Source organism: Thalassophryne amazonica, chromosome 19, assembly GCF_902500255.1.
Source record: "Thalassophryne amazonica chromosome 19, fThaAma1.1, whole genome shotgun sequence".
NCBI lineage: Eukaryota > Metazoa > Chordata > Actinopteri > Batrachoidiformes > Batrachoididae > Thalassophryne > Thalassophryne amazonica.
In genome coordinates, this window is record NC_047121.1 from 37,919,072 (window position 1) to 37,933,946 (window position 14,875).

Genomic DNA, 14,875 nt, shown 5'->3' on the forward strand with positions numbered 1-14,875 from the left:
GCGGTAAGTCTGCTTCTTAACCCCTCTGAAAGCCATTAAAATATCATGAGTCGCTTTTGTGTGGATTAAAGTCACTAACTGAGACTCTTGTCTTGTTGCAGTCGAGAAACGAGAATCATCCTCTGTTCCATTGGCACAGCTTTAAACGCTGCGCGGCTCTCTGCCGAGACAGAGTCTGCTCGGAAAGTAATAACTTCAAAACGAATCGCTGCTTTAAATAAAATGACACCTCTTGCAAACGTTGCAATACAGACAATAAACTACAATCGACTAAAACATTTTTTCCTCCCAAAATGAGACGTCTTGCATTCTTTATCAACCTGACCTGCAGCACATCTGCAAGAGCTGCAGCTCATAGGTATGGAACTACATTAATTCCAATAATAATGTCTGAAAGGAAATGCTTTTGACAAAAACTAACAGATTTTATTTCTGTTTATGTCCAGAGATCAAGGATACACCATGTAGAGTTTAAGAGAGTTAAGGATCCAGTAACCAATTTCATATTTATTTACTTAAAGACTCAATAAAATGTTGTTCAATTTCAATTTAATCAGCTTATAAAGCGCCAAATTACAACAAAAGCCGTCTCAAGGTGCCTCACACAGAACAGTTCAACATAAAAAAATTAAAATAAATAAATAAATAAAAAAAAATTCAAATACCTAATTAAAAACAGAAGTAAAAAAATAAAACATAACAAAATAAAAACTACTTATAAGAAAGAGAATAAAAATAGGTTTTAAGTCTTGACTTAAAAATGTCCATGGACTCCGACTGCCTCACTGAGGGCCATGTACTGGCTAACCCAGAATGAGATTGCCCACTCAACAAACTTCCCCAGCCTTCTGGACATGATGAAGGGACTTGGGCTGTTGTACCTGGCTTTTCCCCTTTGGGTATCCAGAGAATGGCCAATTTTTACCTTGAATTTTCAAAAGATTCTCCCCTTCTGCACCATACCCCCCCCCAACGTGGTCGCTTCGCTCCCTCGACATTACCACTACGCTAATATTTTATCCTGGGTAGAACCCTGCATGTTTAATAGTCACTATAAGTGTATCTTTAACCAGTTCTCAAAATATCCATTCTCAATACTATGCATAACCATTGGGGCAAAACATTTAACTGTGGCCTGAGACCTCATTTTATAAACAATTGTTCTTGTTCTTAAAATGATGCAACTTTGTCCTTGGCTTACCCTTAACCATTCCACCAAGTTTGACCCAAATCAGATCAAAACTCTTTGAGCTGGCTTTTTCACTCACAGATGGACAAACACATATGATCAAAAACATGACAACTTGTGCATGGGTGTAATCAAAGATGCTACTTGGAAATGATTCTGACATCAAACGATTTATGATAAATTGGCAAGGACCTACGATCAAACAAAATAAATCTGGTCTAAATATATTTTATGCTTACAATTGAATTATTATATGTGAACTGTCTTTTGGTTTGACAAGAACCTCATGTAAATCAGTTCATTTTTCATTGATTATTATCTCGTGTTTGTTGTCTTTGTGAAATTGTGCACTAGGTTTTACAATCAGGTTTTTATTAATCTGCAAAGGCCTGTTATTTTCTTTAATATAACAACTTTCTTCAATAAAACAGTCTACCTTTCTGTAATATTTTATTGCTTTTAAATGAACATTTGGAGAATTCATATTTGGTCTTCCTCGATATACTAATGAAGAAAAATATTAACCTCTACATTTGTACAGTAGTGTGTTAAGAGTTTTACGCAGTACAGTAACTAGACATGAAATTCCATTTTGGTCTTGCTGTATCTGTTGTGTCCCCTCATCTACTCCTTTTTCATGATTTCAGTCAAATTTTGCCATGGGTCGCTTCCCCAGTACTTGTCGAACCTGTTACATGTTGGATTTTGGTTTGGCTCGTCAGTTCACCAATTCCTGCCAGGAGGTTCGACCTGTGAGTGCCCACCTCTCGTACTGAGTGCATTTCATTAAAGGATAATTTTGAAAGTATCCTCAAAAAACTTTTAGGATGTGAGGACATTAGCTCAAAATTTGTCTCAACAAAGGTTCAGTTTAAATAAAGGTTTTATATATATATATATGTTTTGAAACCTGAAGCTCTGGTTTGGTCTTTTTTTTTTGTATTTAACCGTGTCTATGTTCATTAGCCTCGTCCAGTAGCAGGGTTCAGGGGAACAGTTCGCTACGCTTCTGTCAATGCCCACAAAAATAAGGTCAGTATCCGCCTGGACTGTACTATGGTGATTGACACCTGTGATGCTGTCTGTGCATGTAACAGCATTCACAAACGTTCTCATTTTTGCATTATTTGAATTCACCCTGATGTGTTTCTATAGGAGATGGGTCGTCATGATGACCTATGGTCCCTCTTCTACATGCTAGTGGAGTTTCTTGTCGGCCAGTTGCCATGGAGGAAAATCAAGGACAAAGTAAGTCCTAAACTAAAGATCCGTGTCACAGCAGCCATAAGTGATGATTGATGACACGTGTGTACATGTTCGTCTACAGGAACATGTGGGGAAGCTGAAAGAGACCTATGACCATCGTCTGATGCTCAAACACCTGCCTACAGAGTTCAGCATCTTCTTGGACCACATCTCCAATCTTGACTACTTCACCAAGCCTGACTACCAGGTGACAATATGAGGGGTTTGGTCCAGCCTTGATAATGGTGCAACTTAGCTAAAAATTTCCATAACAATTATGCATGTTGTGTTAAAAGCATAGAATTTGGCACACATATTCTAAATTAACTGTTTATTTTCAGATATTGAGACATCCTGGAGCTGACCTCTAATAAGCTACAGGGGTCAATAAAGAATTACACAGGGGTCAAAATGTATAAATTGTATTGAAAGGTATACCATATTATTTGTTTGATCATAAAGATTTCAAAAAGATATAGTTTGGACTAATTTTGCCTGAATGTTATGATGTTATTGGCTAAAAACAACAAAAATGGTGACAAAGGTAAATTTCAGTTTGTACAGGGGTCAAAAGTTGCTCCATTTTTTGTAAAACTTTATGCAAATTATTAATTGTGTTAACAGCATTTTAAAAAGGAATAGTTTGCACCATCTATCATGCTTAGTTATCATGTTACAGGGTAACTAACATATGTCGCATGTCATAGAATCCAATGGATGTCAACCTTGTTGGACCTTTACTTTAGAGACCAAGCATTCGACACAGTCAAAACTATTCCATTTATTAATCTTATTAGCTCAACCAATAATTTGCATCACTTTTTACCAAAATTGAAGTAACTTTAACTTTTGACCCCTGTACAAACTGAAATTAACCTTTGCCACCATTTTGGTTGTTTTTACCACATAACTCCATAACATTCAGTCATAATTAGTCCAAACTATATCTTTTTGGAATGTTTATGATCAGACAAATAATGCGGTATACTTTCAATACAAATGGACCATTTTTTAAATTTTGACACCTGTGTAATTCTTTATTGACCCCTGTAGATCATTAGAGGTCAGCTCCAGGATGTCTCCATATCTTAAAATAAGCATTAGTTAATTTAGAATATGTGTGCCAAATTTCATGCTTTTATCACAAAATGCACAATTATTTTGCTATGGTGCCCCACTATGAAGGCAGCACTCGGCTCATGTTGCCCATCTGCAGATAATTGGAAACAGAACATATCTGGTTATCAGTGCACTGTCTGCACTAATCACATATTTGTTCATGTTGTTTTCCAGCTGCTGATGTCAGTGTTTGACAATAGCATGAAAACGTACAATGTCATGGAGAATGACCCTTATGACTGGGAGCGGACCAGTACTGATGGCACCTTGACTATCAGCGCCAGTGCTACAACACCGCAGCATCACACCCGCCTCACTCCAGCACACATGGGGTACATTTCCTTTAAGGGACCTTTAATAATGGCAGTATGAATCAACTGGTTTTACGTTGGTTGTGATTCTTAATGTATTGTGTCATCCTAGTATGGCAAATGCCTCTGTGATCCCTGGAGACCTGCTTAAGGAGAACACAGATGAGGTTCTGCAGGATGACCAGCTCAGTGACGTGGAGAACAACCCCGTTCCTGAGCGCCTACCAGGGTCTCCCATCCACCCTCTCCGCTATCAGGAGGCAGATGTTTGGGAAGAGCTGGACCGCAACCGCAACCGTATCAGGACGGCAGCCTGGAAGGTAGATGACACTGTGTTAAAAACTCAAAATTAGTTTCTCTATATTCCCACATTGGCTGTTATGTGTCGACGCGGGTTGAGGAGCGGACCTGTGTCAGACGGAACCCAGCGCTGAAAATAACCAGAAAAGCGGTTCCAAAAACAATATATTTATTACCCCCACTGTGCATAAAAGGTGTAAAAGCAAAAACAGCGTCCCTCTGGTGGAGTGACTGTTGGCACGCTCTCCAGCGCCCGCAAGGATCAAAGCCCGGCGCTCCTGGACTCACTACCACCGCCAAACACCCCCCAGGTGGACACAACAAACTGACTCTGTGTGAAGCAAAGAAGAGGTGAGGTAAGTCAGCAGTTACAACAATATCTTTCAAAAGACACACGCTATCAGCAACACATTCAGGTCTGTATCTTTTTTAATTTTATGCAAATGAGCAGCTTCTCACAACAGGTGGAGGATCACTTACGCCACAGCAGTGAGAAGCAAACTGCACAATTCTCATCACAATTCCAGTATACTGTGTAACAAAACACCAAGTTACTATCAACAATTAGTCGAACACTTAATCACCTTTAATGTGTGCTGACAGCATGTGTCCTCACCCTTCCTTGCTTCACGGGCTCGATGTGTCAAACCCAGACGCGGTCCTCAGCGTCTCACAAACGGACATCACAAGGTCGAGTTCCCGGCAGTTCTGCTTGAATCACACATGCCTTAAAAGCAGAACGCCATCCAATTATCTGATTCAGCTGAAAGTCTTTAAGGTTGCATGTGAGCACCAGTCACAGGTGCTTCACACGATGTTGATGAGGGCGAGGACTCTTCAGCCAGCACCCTCTCCACAGACAAATCAGTTTCCATGCCACCTGAAGAGCAAAGAAAAGAAAAGAACACCAAAACATCCAGCCACACCCCCAAACACACAACATTGGCTATTTAATAATGTTTAAAAGTTTAAAATTCAGCAAATTTCTATCGGTCACCATGTGTGAAGAACACACGTTAAAGTTTGAAGCCAAAAATTCTCCTGACTACATTAACATGAGATTATTCTGAGTACGAAATCTGAAAATGTCTTCTACACGTCCACTACAAAAACAAAACACCACAAACAAACAAAAAAAGATCTTATAACCACATTTCTAATCCAATTAAATTTTTTCTGCAAATCCGATTGGTTATCGTGTGAGATTTCAGGTCATATAATATCGGGTGTACGGTGAAAAAATATTCGACCACTTCACATTTGATGTATTACTCCGCGTCCTAAGCGCAAGCGCTGCTACGCAGATGTCAATAATGGCGCGGTCAGCTGAGAGCGAGAGATGTGGCGTAGCAACAACGATGCCGAAATGGGCGAATTTAAGATACATACGAAAGTATTGATGTGGATTCTGTTACAGAATTACCATTTCACATTTAAGGAATTACTCCGTGCCCTGGCCACTGCTGGAGTGACGGTGAAGATGCTGTTGCTAACGTTAAGCCTCACCAACCGAATTACCTACAGAAAAATAGAATGAATTTTAACGAAAAATTGGATTATAATGGGAATAACCCCCTTGTATCTGATGATTTGCAGACGTTCATGCTAGATTACGGTTTTACCACCTCCGCTAATGCGTCACCAGTAAAACTCAAATTGTGACTGTAAAACCAGCATGAACGTCCGCAAATCATCAGACACAACGGGGTTATTCCCTAATTAGCACATATTGCAACAAAAAAATGCCCTACACTTGTAAACCAGCCCTCATGAGATACAAGAAAAATAGGGCTGATAAATCATACACATTTCTATCTATTTTATTGCCCTGGAAACTGGCAATAAAATCAGGGTGATACAAATTTTACGTTGGAAAACAGGGTCATACAAAAAAAGACACTGAGAATTTCTCGGCCCCACCAATGACACAACCCCATTTTGTGTTACCCTGGTGACAAGTGCAGGATCCTGATACAGGATCCAGATCATTTCATTCAACCAAGATGTCCGATCAAGGTGAAAGAGTTTTAGCCTCCCTAGCAGGGAGAATTCTACAACTTGAGTCTCATACTGAAGTTGTGAGACACCAAGAAGTTAGTGAAGAGGACACTCATGCCATAATAGAGCCATGCCATAAGAACAAGAACATCATCAGGAAAACAGAGTGATGTGAATTTGTTCACTGAATAGCTGAGTGGAACCAAGAAAGAGAAGAGAGAGCTCCTTGTTCTTTCTCCGGTGGAACTTGACAAATGGAATTGATGATAATTATATGGTTCATGTTCTTTATTTTTGTTGTAATATGTGATAAATATCTTATTACATGACTGTTTATGTATCACATCCTGCATCATGCCTCGATGTATCTGTATCAGCCTGAGTCTTAAGGATGAGCGCTCATACAGGTATATATACTTACATGGCTCGATTAGGTAAAGTCTAGGAGCATGCACTGTCGCCACTCCTCACCTACATCTAGATGGTCTACAAGTGTCACACAGAGTGGAGACCACCTCAGTAGATGTGGACTTTGACCACATATATATCATAGAAGTGTAATTTTTTTTAGCAATTTTTGTGGTTTAAATTTACCCATTTCTTTAACAAATCTTGCTGTTCCCAAAGGCAGAGGAAGATCACTGCAAAAACCAGAGCAACCAAGGACACCAAAGCCCCTATGCTGGGCCAAGCCTGGGGTCCCCGGTCAAAGTGCAGTCTGATGTGGTGGCTCCAGACCGTGAAGGGCTGCTGCTGAGGAAGCTACGCAACATTCACAGCTTTGAGCTGGAGAGAAGACTTGGTCTAGAATCCAAGCCAAGTCCGGAGCGCTTCTTGGAGGCCTGGTAGGTCTATCCAAGATGCTTCACAACAGGGCAACACAATTAACAATATTCATTTAATAGCTTAGTTACTTGTTAGTCTGTTTTTCAATCAGTTAGTTGCATGTTTTTTGGGTGTTTTCAGTTCAGCAAAGCAGCTTGGCTCCCAGCAGCAGAAGGAGGCTGAAGGTGCTGCAGTCATCTCAGTGACTCAGGGCCAAGCTGTTCCTGGTGTTGAGCGGCCTGATCGGGTGTGGCAATATGACGAGGAGTTTCTGTCAGGTGGCGGCTCCCCAAAGCCAGCATCCCCTGGATCTGTGGATCAGGGAGAGGGGGCAGCTAGCAGTGGGGGTTTTGTGGCCCTCAAGTTGAGCTCTGGACGTCAGGACTTTGACTCAAGGGAATGGGTGATGGTGGAGCGACCCAGTGGCTCCCCAGGACCCAAGGTTACCACCAGCCCTTCAGAGGAGGATGACGAGGAGCCAGAGGTGCTCCAGCCAGGGGAACGATCTCCTGGATGGGAAAAGGGCAGCCAAAGCCCTGGCTCTGGCAAAGGTAAACCAGAAAGCCCAGCTTCCTCCACTGGAGGTGCAAAAGTGGACAAGTTGGAGATTAGTGTTGGTCCTGCAGGGGTTTTCCCCCCTGTTACTCCAACCAGTCCTGCTGAAGCTATGGCTGAGGGAGTTCTCACTCAGGTAAGCTGTTTGATTTCAATGCCACCTCAACCCGTGACCTACATGTTACTGTCTGAACTCGGCCATGGACAAAGTTAAGAAGCTGCACAGAGTCAGAGTTGTAGCTGTAGAATATTAATGTTAAGATCATATTAAAGGACCACTAGCTGCATGTTGTTGTAGTGTGAAGCTACATGTTACTGCTTTATGTGTGTGCTTGCTTCTTTGCTTGCATATATTCTTTGGAAAAAGATATTTCTGTCTTAATGGAAGTACTTTGATCAGATCACAGCATGAAGAAAAGGAGAGCCTAGAGCTTTGAAATGCACTTTGATTTGCATTAATGCCATGCATAAGCTTATTTGCAGACTTTTGCAGCATTTGGTTGATTTTATTTACGAGAACAAGTAAATCATTTGCAAAAAAAGTTTTTAATTTGCTTAGTTTTAATGAGTTCTTTGCTCGTTTGCTATTCGTGTTCTAAAAACAGTGCATTTGATTAACCCTAACCCTAACCACTCAACCTGGAAGTCCAACAGAGATGGTGTTAAAACTTTACCGGTAATTGTTGTAAACCAATGCCCCCTACAACCACATGACTTAAGATATAGCAGACCCCATCTTCTACCTAGAGACCAAATAGTGCATAGTCCAATGCAAGAGTCGTTACGTGCGTACAACCAACACATTAGTCATTTTCCTACGTGGCATCCAAATTGTGTAAATAACTAGTAGAACTGCAGTCATTTTTGCCTCCACATAAAATGGACACTGCACCCTAGGTTTGTGAGCACTAATTTAAGGCAAATGCAAATATCGGCATCGCTTCTTTGCAGCCTTTTTTGATTTTCACAAAGCGTTTCATTCGGTTGGCCCAGCTGCTCTCTTGGACATCCTAATAATTTGCCACATTCCCATCAAGTTCCTGGATATCATAACCAGTCTATACGCAGATACTGTACAGAGTGGAAGCAGAATGCCGTTTGCCAGGAATGCGTTTAGGCTCCTGTACTGTTCAGTATGTATGTTGGGAAGCTTTGTGGAAACCTGTGGTTTACTTGCCTTTGTCAGTGAGAACAGGTTTACTGAAGTTCACTTCATGGGCGATGTTATGATCTTTGTGTAGTCAAGGAATGCCCTGATTGCAGCACTCGAGAAGCCAAGGAATTGGAGTGTCTGGATTTGTGATTGACCTGAACGAAGACTAAGAACCAAACTTTCATCGACTTCCTGGACTCGGCCATCGGAAGTGCATCTGTATGCGGTGAAAGTTTTGAATTTGTAGAGACATTCACTTATCAGAACAGTGACATTCAAGTCTTTGTGTCCTCAACTTTTGAGATTGAGAGACACCTGGGAAGCAGTTATGGAGTAATAACATCATTGGACAGAGGCATTTGGCAATGCCGATTCCTTTGCAGGAGAACAAAGGTTCAACTCTTGAGGGTACTGGTGCTTCCTGTCTTACTTTATAGTTGTGAGCCTTGGATGTAACCAGTGACCGAAGGTGATGACTGGGTGTCTGTGGAAATAGGTCATTTGGAAGATCCTTGGCTACAACCAGAATGACTTTGTCTCATACTAACTTTTTACTTTTTGAGGCGTAGATGAGGAGCATCACTTCCATTGTGAGGGAACATCAGCTGTGATATTTTGGCCATGTAGTGCATTTCTCTGGGCATGATCCAGCACATGGGTGTCTCCGTGTTGAGGACCCCAGAACATGGAGAAGGCCTCTGGGAAGCCCACCTGATTGAAGCAGAGAGATGGGCTACTTTTGAGAGATAGGGATGGAGTGGTTGTCTGCTGGGTTCTTCCTATCCTAGAGCCAGTGCAGTTCCGTGGTGTGGAAGGACATGGCAGCACATGGTACCAGCACAAGCTACCTGACTTGATCTGTGCACCCATGGGCCTGTTGGTCTCAGAATGAGGTGAGATCAAGCACTGTGCTGGTGGATTTCTACCGTGTGGCAGCAGAAATTGATGGTGCTACACACCCACAAAAACCTGGTCTAAAATCCAGAGCAGAGCTGCTGTGTATTTATACAGTGCAGCATTCAGATGCACCTTACATAAGCTGGTTCACAGTGTATGTACTTTCTGCTTGTATACGCAATAAAACTGAATTGAATATCATTAACCGAAAAGAAGTGAACAACTACAAAAATACAAAACTTTGCTCTGATGTGTTGGTGTAGATCTGTTACCTTGCCAGAAAACCTCTCATTTAACTGGCACAGTTTGCCTCTTGAAGGATTTGACTCTCTGACGGGTTTATTTCATATTATGCCCAAAACATATCCATGACTAATTATGAGAATAAATGCAGCTTCTTTGGGTCCTGCAACCTATTTTGCTCTGCGATTATGCACGGTGTATATTGCAAAAAATAAGTTGGACATGTCCGTTTGTGGTATATGCTGTAAAGATCTTCAAGATTAGGCCCTCCAAGTTTGAAATTTTAATTGTCTTCACCAAAAAGTAAAACCTTGCCTTTTACTTCTCTCATTAGCCTAGAAATGTCTTTTTGATCTTTTATCACTTTCCTTCTTCATAGCAAACCGTCATTTTCCTTACCCGTGCAGCCTACTTGTCATCCCTCAATATTTCCACCATACTTCCTCAATGCTCTCACTCCCCCATCAATCTCACACCCCACCTCTCTCCACCTCACACTTCTTCCCTTCCCCTCTCTTAGCTCCCCACCTCTCCTCCATCCTTGCCCGAGGAGGTTGCGATCCGGACGTCTAGTCCCATCCCTTTGCGCTCTCCCAGTCCACGCACCCTCCCGACCACATTGTCAGACCCGCTACACCACCGCCAACTGCCGGGCATGAGGCGCAGCCAATCTGCCGACCAACAGCAGCAGGAACACCCCTCCTTTTCCTCCTCCTGCCATGCCTCTCTACCACTCTCGCCAAACCCTGGGCCTGGCACCTGCTCACCCAGTCGTAGGAAACTTCCCACCATCCCGGCAGGCGCTGCCAACACTAAGTTTCCCTCTGTCATACGTATCACCCGCGCCCAGCTGCAGCAGGTGATGAATCCTGTAATTCCGTAACGTAGGATTGCCGTGCATTCCGCTTTCTGTCTGTGCTGTTGCAGTTAGATCAGTATCAAGTGACCGGCTGTCAGCTGCTGCATTTTTCTTTCTTTTTGTTCAGTTGCTTGTTTTGGCTTCTTTCCATCGTTGGCTTGAGTTTTTGTCAGGCAACTCTCTCCAGAAACCATGAAGGGCATTGTGCAGGCCAGACAGAGCATGGTCAGATGTGTCCTTGTGTCCAGACACGTGTTCTTGTGATCTGAAATAGGGTGTGTGTTTGTCTGTGGCATGTCTGTTTGGAATGTTGTCATGACTACAGGTTGCATGATCTCTTTTGTTTCAGATCGTCTTTGTCTTCTCTATCTTCCTCTTCCTCTCGCTCTCCCTGTATTTGTTCCTCACCCTCTCTTCGCTGAAGCCCCCTGCGAAGTTGCGTGAACGTTTCCTGTCCTACTTGCTGGTTTAGTACTCACAGCTTGACTGACACTGCCATAGCACTCGTGTGTTTCGGTCTGATACTGGTAGCTATGGTACTGCATGCTGTTGCCAAACTAATCACCACCTTATTACCCCATATTATAAATTTGTTGTTGACACATCCGTATCAGGCTCTTGCTACAGATCTACAGCACAACTCGACATGCTGTAGTCTATCAGCAACATGCCTTTAACAATTATATTATTCCCATAATATGATGGCGTACTCTGTCCGTAACACCTGTGTGTTGTTCTCTACCCTCCTATGCTCCCATGTTTCCACCTCTCCCCACCTTCAGCTGACAGCTCAGCGCCCATCTGGCCTGTCCTCCCAGTCTGGATCAGACAGTGCGCCACAGTGCCTCCTGCTCAAGAAGCGTGTTGAATCGGAGCAGATTCGGGAGAACACTGCAAAAACCAGCTGCCTCCAGGAATGTGTGCCCTCCCATCTAGGGACACCCACAGACCCCCTGATAGTTAACGGAGAAAGCCACACCAAAGCCCAAAGCCCCGTGCCAAGCCGTGTGACATCACCGCACTCTCCCAGTTCCCCATGTTTGCCACCTCCTCCTCACTCACCTTGCTCGCCTCGCTCCCCGCACTTAGCTCACAGTCCCGTGCTTGCCAATGGCCATCTGTCTCCACTCGCTAACAGTCAAAGAGACCAGCTCAAAGACCCTGAGAAAGATCCCAGCCTCAGTCCCCATGCCACAGACCAGAATCTCATATTGATAGAGGTGAATAAAAGTGCCGATCAGGTTGCAGACCAGACCAGTGGACTAGCCTCTTCCTCCCCTGCTGCCCTCCAGAAGGACCCCAGCCGAAGACAAAGTCGCATCCCTGTGCTGGAGCCCTCTAGTCTGCTGGATCCTCCTCCCCCAGGATCTGCCAAAGAGAAGCTCCTGCAGAAAAAAGCTAACCACCAGGGCTCAGTCCCTTCTCCCACAGCCTCACCGTCTCTCTCTGACAGACGCGGGCCCATGGTTGCCTCGCTTGCTAGGGACCCGTTGTCTTCAACCTCTGACCGCTCTCAAGAGGAGGATTCACTTATGGGATCTCATTCCGACCGTCAGGGTGATGACGCGCCTTCTCTCTCATCCTCCTCCAGCCCCCTGTCACGCAAAAGCAGGATCCCTCGTCCCATTTATCCATCTTCTTCTCCTGAGATGCTAGCTGCCCAGTTTCTGCCACGCCCACCTCCTGGAAAGCCACCTTGCCGCCCTACAGTGGATGGCAGGTAACTTATCATCTTTGCTTTCATGGGGATATTGTGAAGTAATCAATCACTACACAAAGTATTGTTTGGAATGCTTTTATGATGACTTGTGCACTTGTGTACTTTTTGCACGCTTGCAGGCTTCGTCGTTACCGCATCCATACTGGCAGCACCAGTGACTCCGACCTCTTGACATGCCTTGCGCAGCTGATGCACGGTTCCCGTGGGTCCCCTCTTCACCACCGCAGCCCTGCACCGCACGGCAGTTCCAGAATGGGAATCTGCAGCTTGACAAGCTCTCCGCACCACCACCGCAGCTCCAGTGCATCCCCGCGCAGCTCATCCTCTCTGCAGCGATCCGTCAGTTCCTCACCCTCCCGCCACGAATACCGTGGCGGTGGGGTAGGAGGCTGCCTAGGCCGGAGCCACTCCCCTCCCAGCTTCTCTGGCTCGCCACCTCCTCGCCTCTTCTACCCACACCACCAGGACACATGCTGCAGCCGCCAGGTCCGCGCAGGCCTTTATCACTTGTCGAAGGGAAAGGGATGCAGCCGAGAGAGCAAGTGCTCTAGCAAGCTGAGCAGATAGTCACCCCCCGCTCCCCCAACCCCAAGGAAAACTCCAATCAGGAGTGGGAAGTCTTCCTGCCTGAGTTTAATTAAGCAGAAATATTCATACTGGCGTCTCTCCTCATGCACCGCTCTCTGCATCCCTTCATTTTGCACATTAGGTTGGTTTTTTTGTTTTTATTCAAAGAACATATTATAAGAACATATTTATCCACACTATTAATGCACTTGGATTATAATGATGGAATATGAGTATTGTTGATCATAACTTATATTGTTCAGCGTCATCTCCTGTGCATTTGGAGATTGCAGGCAGGGTATAATACTAACTTATGCTGTATGTGAATGCATAAAGCTAGCGTTTGTGTACAGTGGTATTATTGAGATATTTATTTTAATGTTGAGCAGTGCTGACAGCTTCCTCCCTCTGTTTGATTTTATGATTCTGTACATTTATTTTAAATATTTAATCAAAATGTGTCTTTATACAATCGTATAATGTGTGTACTAACACACCTTACTGTGCCTACTGTGTTAAGAGGGAACTTAAACATCACACTGAATGAATTTCAAGACAAAATTGTGAAGCTCTTTATCAAATTTGTTTCAAACTACTGGCATTAATGGCACCACAAGTTTCCTGTAATAATAGTAGTAGTAGTCGTATTTGTAGTAGTAGTATTCATACCAATAGAGTTATAAAAATTACACCCATTACTGATTAATATAGATATATTCAGATATTGTCGTCGCCTGTGCCTTGGCACTTTGGGCAGCTTGACGATTCACTTGGTTGCTTTTGTAGAAATAATTTTTAAAAAAGAAGAAAAAAGACAGCAAGGACCCTTTCAACTTGTTTTCTTTTACATAGAAAACTTAAGCACTGCTAATACTATTATAGTGTAATTTCAACACAATTTGAGGTAAAGGTAGCTCAAGGTTAGAGTAGCTCCTGTAAAAAAGAAATATTTTAACTTTTTTTCAGCTTTCTGGAGGTACAAAGTCTGTGTTTAGACTAAAACCTTGAGAAATGTGAAATGCCCATTTAAAAAAAACATTTTGTGAAAAGTTATTGGAAATGGAGGCCATACTTGATATACATATATTTCTCGCAGTAAAATGATGTTTGATGACTCCATGGGCAAGATTTTTGTAAAATCCCTTCTTTTTCTGCCAGAGAATGTCTTTTATAGAACAACATACAGTATTTCTTGTGAACACAAATGTATGGTTGTTGCCAGCCACAGTTTAAATTACACTGGGGAAAAAAGAAAAGTCGAGGAAACGTAAAATTTTAAGGCAACCGTCTGCACAGACCTTTGGAGTTCTCTCAACTTAATATCAATAGTTGGGTCAACTCAGTTTAACAGATTTACACAAGTTGGTACTTTCTGTATGACCAACTTAAATGTATCAATCAAATACACTCACCATCTCAGCTTCAGTGTACATAAAATAGCACACTTGTTGAATCTCTGTTAATATTTGTTGCAGTTTATGTTGATTTTTGCAAACATTAGAGAATATACGGGATTGTGTAAGGGTACACACCCCTGACAGTTTGGTATGAATCACAGTTTCCAGGTCACTGTGTAGTTCAGATCACAGTACTTTCTTCTCAGGTTTCCCCATACAGCTATAGAACAAATGACTTGCACAAAATAAAAAAGAATAAGATCACTTGAAGTATACAGCAGTTGATTTGAGTATCTACAGTTTCCACATCTTGAACATTCTGCCTGATATTTGACATTTAGCACAATCACATACAACAGTATAATTTATAGTATCACAGAGCTCAGTTTTTTTTTTACAGTATACACTTATGGTTTCGTACATATAAAATGTTACTTTTTTCAGTTTTCACAGTTTATTGTTGCCCTATTTTCTCTCCACTAAGTCTCTGGGTATTA

General features: G+C 42.8%; 1 protein-coding gene across 2 annotated transcripts in view; it reads left to right on the forward strand.

The window, feature by feature from the left end:
• ttbk2a (tau tubulin kinase 2a) overlaps positions 1-14,235 on the forward strand; it is a 44,510-nt gene extending 30,275 nt beyond the window's left edge. Inside the window, exons 7-17 of one of the 2 annotated variants that reach the window (XM_034159996.1) lie at positions 1,837-1,941; positions 2,156-2,221; positions 2,345-2,437; positions 2,517-2,642; positions 3,728-3,885; positions 3,977-4,184; positions 6,784-7,007; positions 7,129-7,678; positions 10,356-10,694; positions 11,477-12,414; positions 12,534-14,235. In XM_034159996.1, coding sequence (XP_034015887.1) covers positions 1,837-1,941; positions 2,156-2,221; positions 2,345-2,437; positions 2,517-2,642; positions 3,728-3,885; positions 3,977-4,184; positions 6,784-7,007; positions 7,129-7,678; positions 10,356-10,694; positions 11,477-12,414; positions 12,534-12,981 — 3,255 coding nt within the window. In that variant the 3' untranslated portion in view covers positions 12,982-14,235. The remainder of the gene's footprint in view (positions 1-1,836; positions 1,942-2,155; positions 2,222-2,344; positions 2,438-2,516; positions 2,643-3,727; positions 3,886-3,976; positions 4,185-6,783; positions 7,008-7,128; positions 7,679-10,355; positions 10,695-11,476; positions 12,415-12,533) is intronic. The other variant, XM_034159997.1, reaches the window with a different exon arrangement.
• The last annotated feature ends 640 nt before the right edge of the window (positions 14,236-14,875 follow it).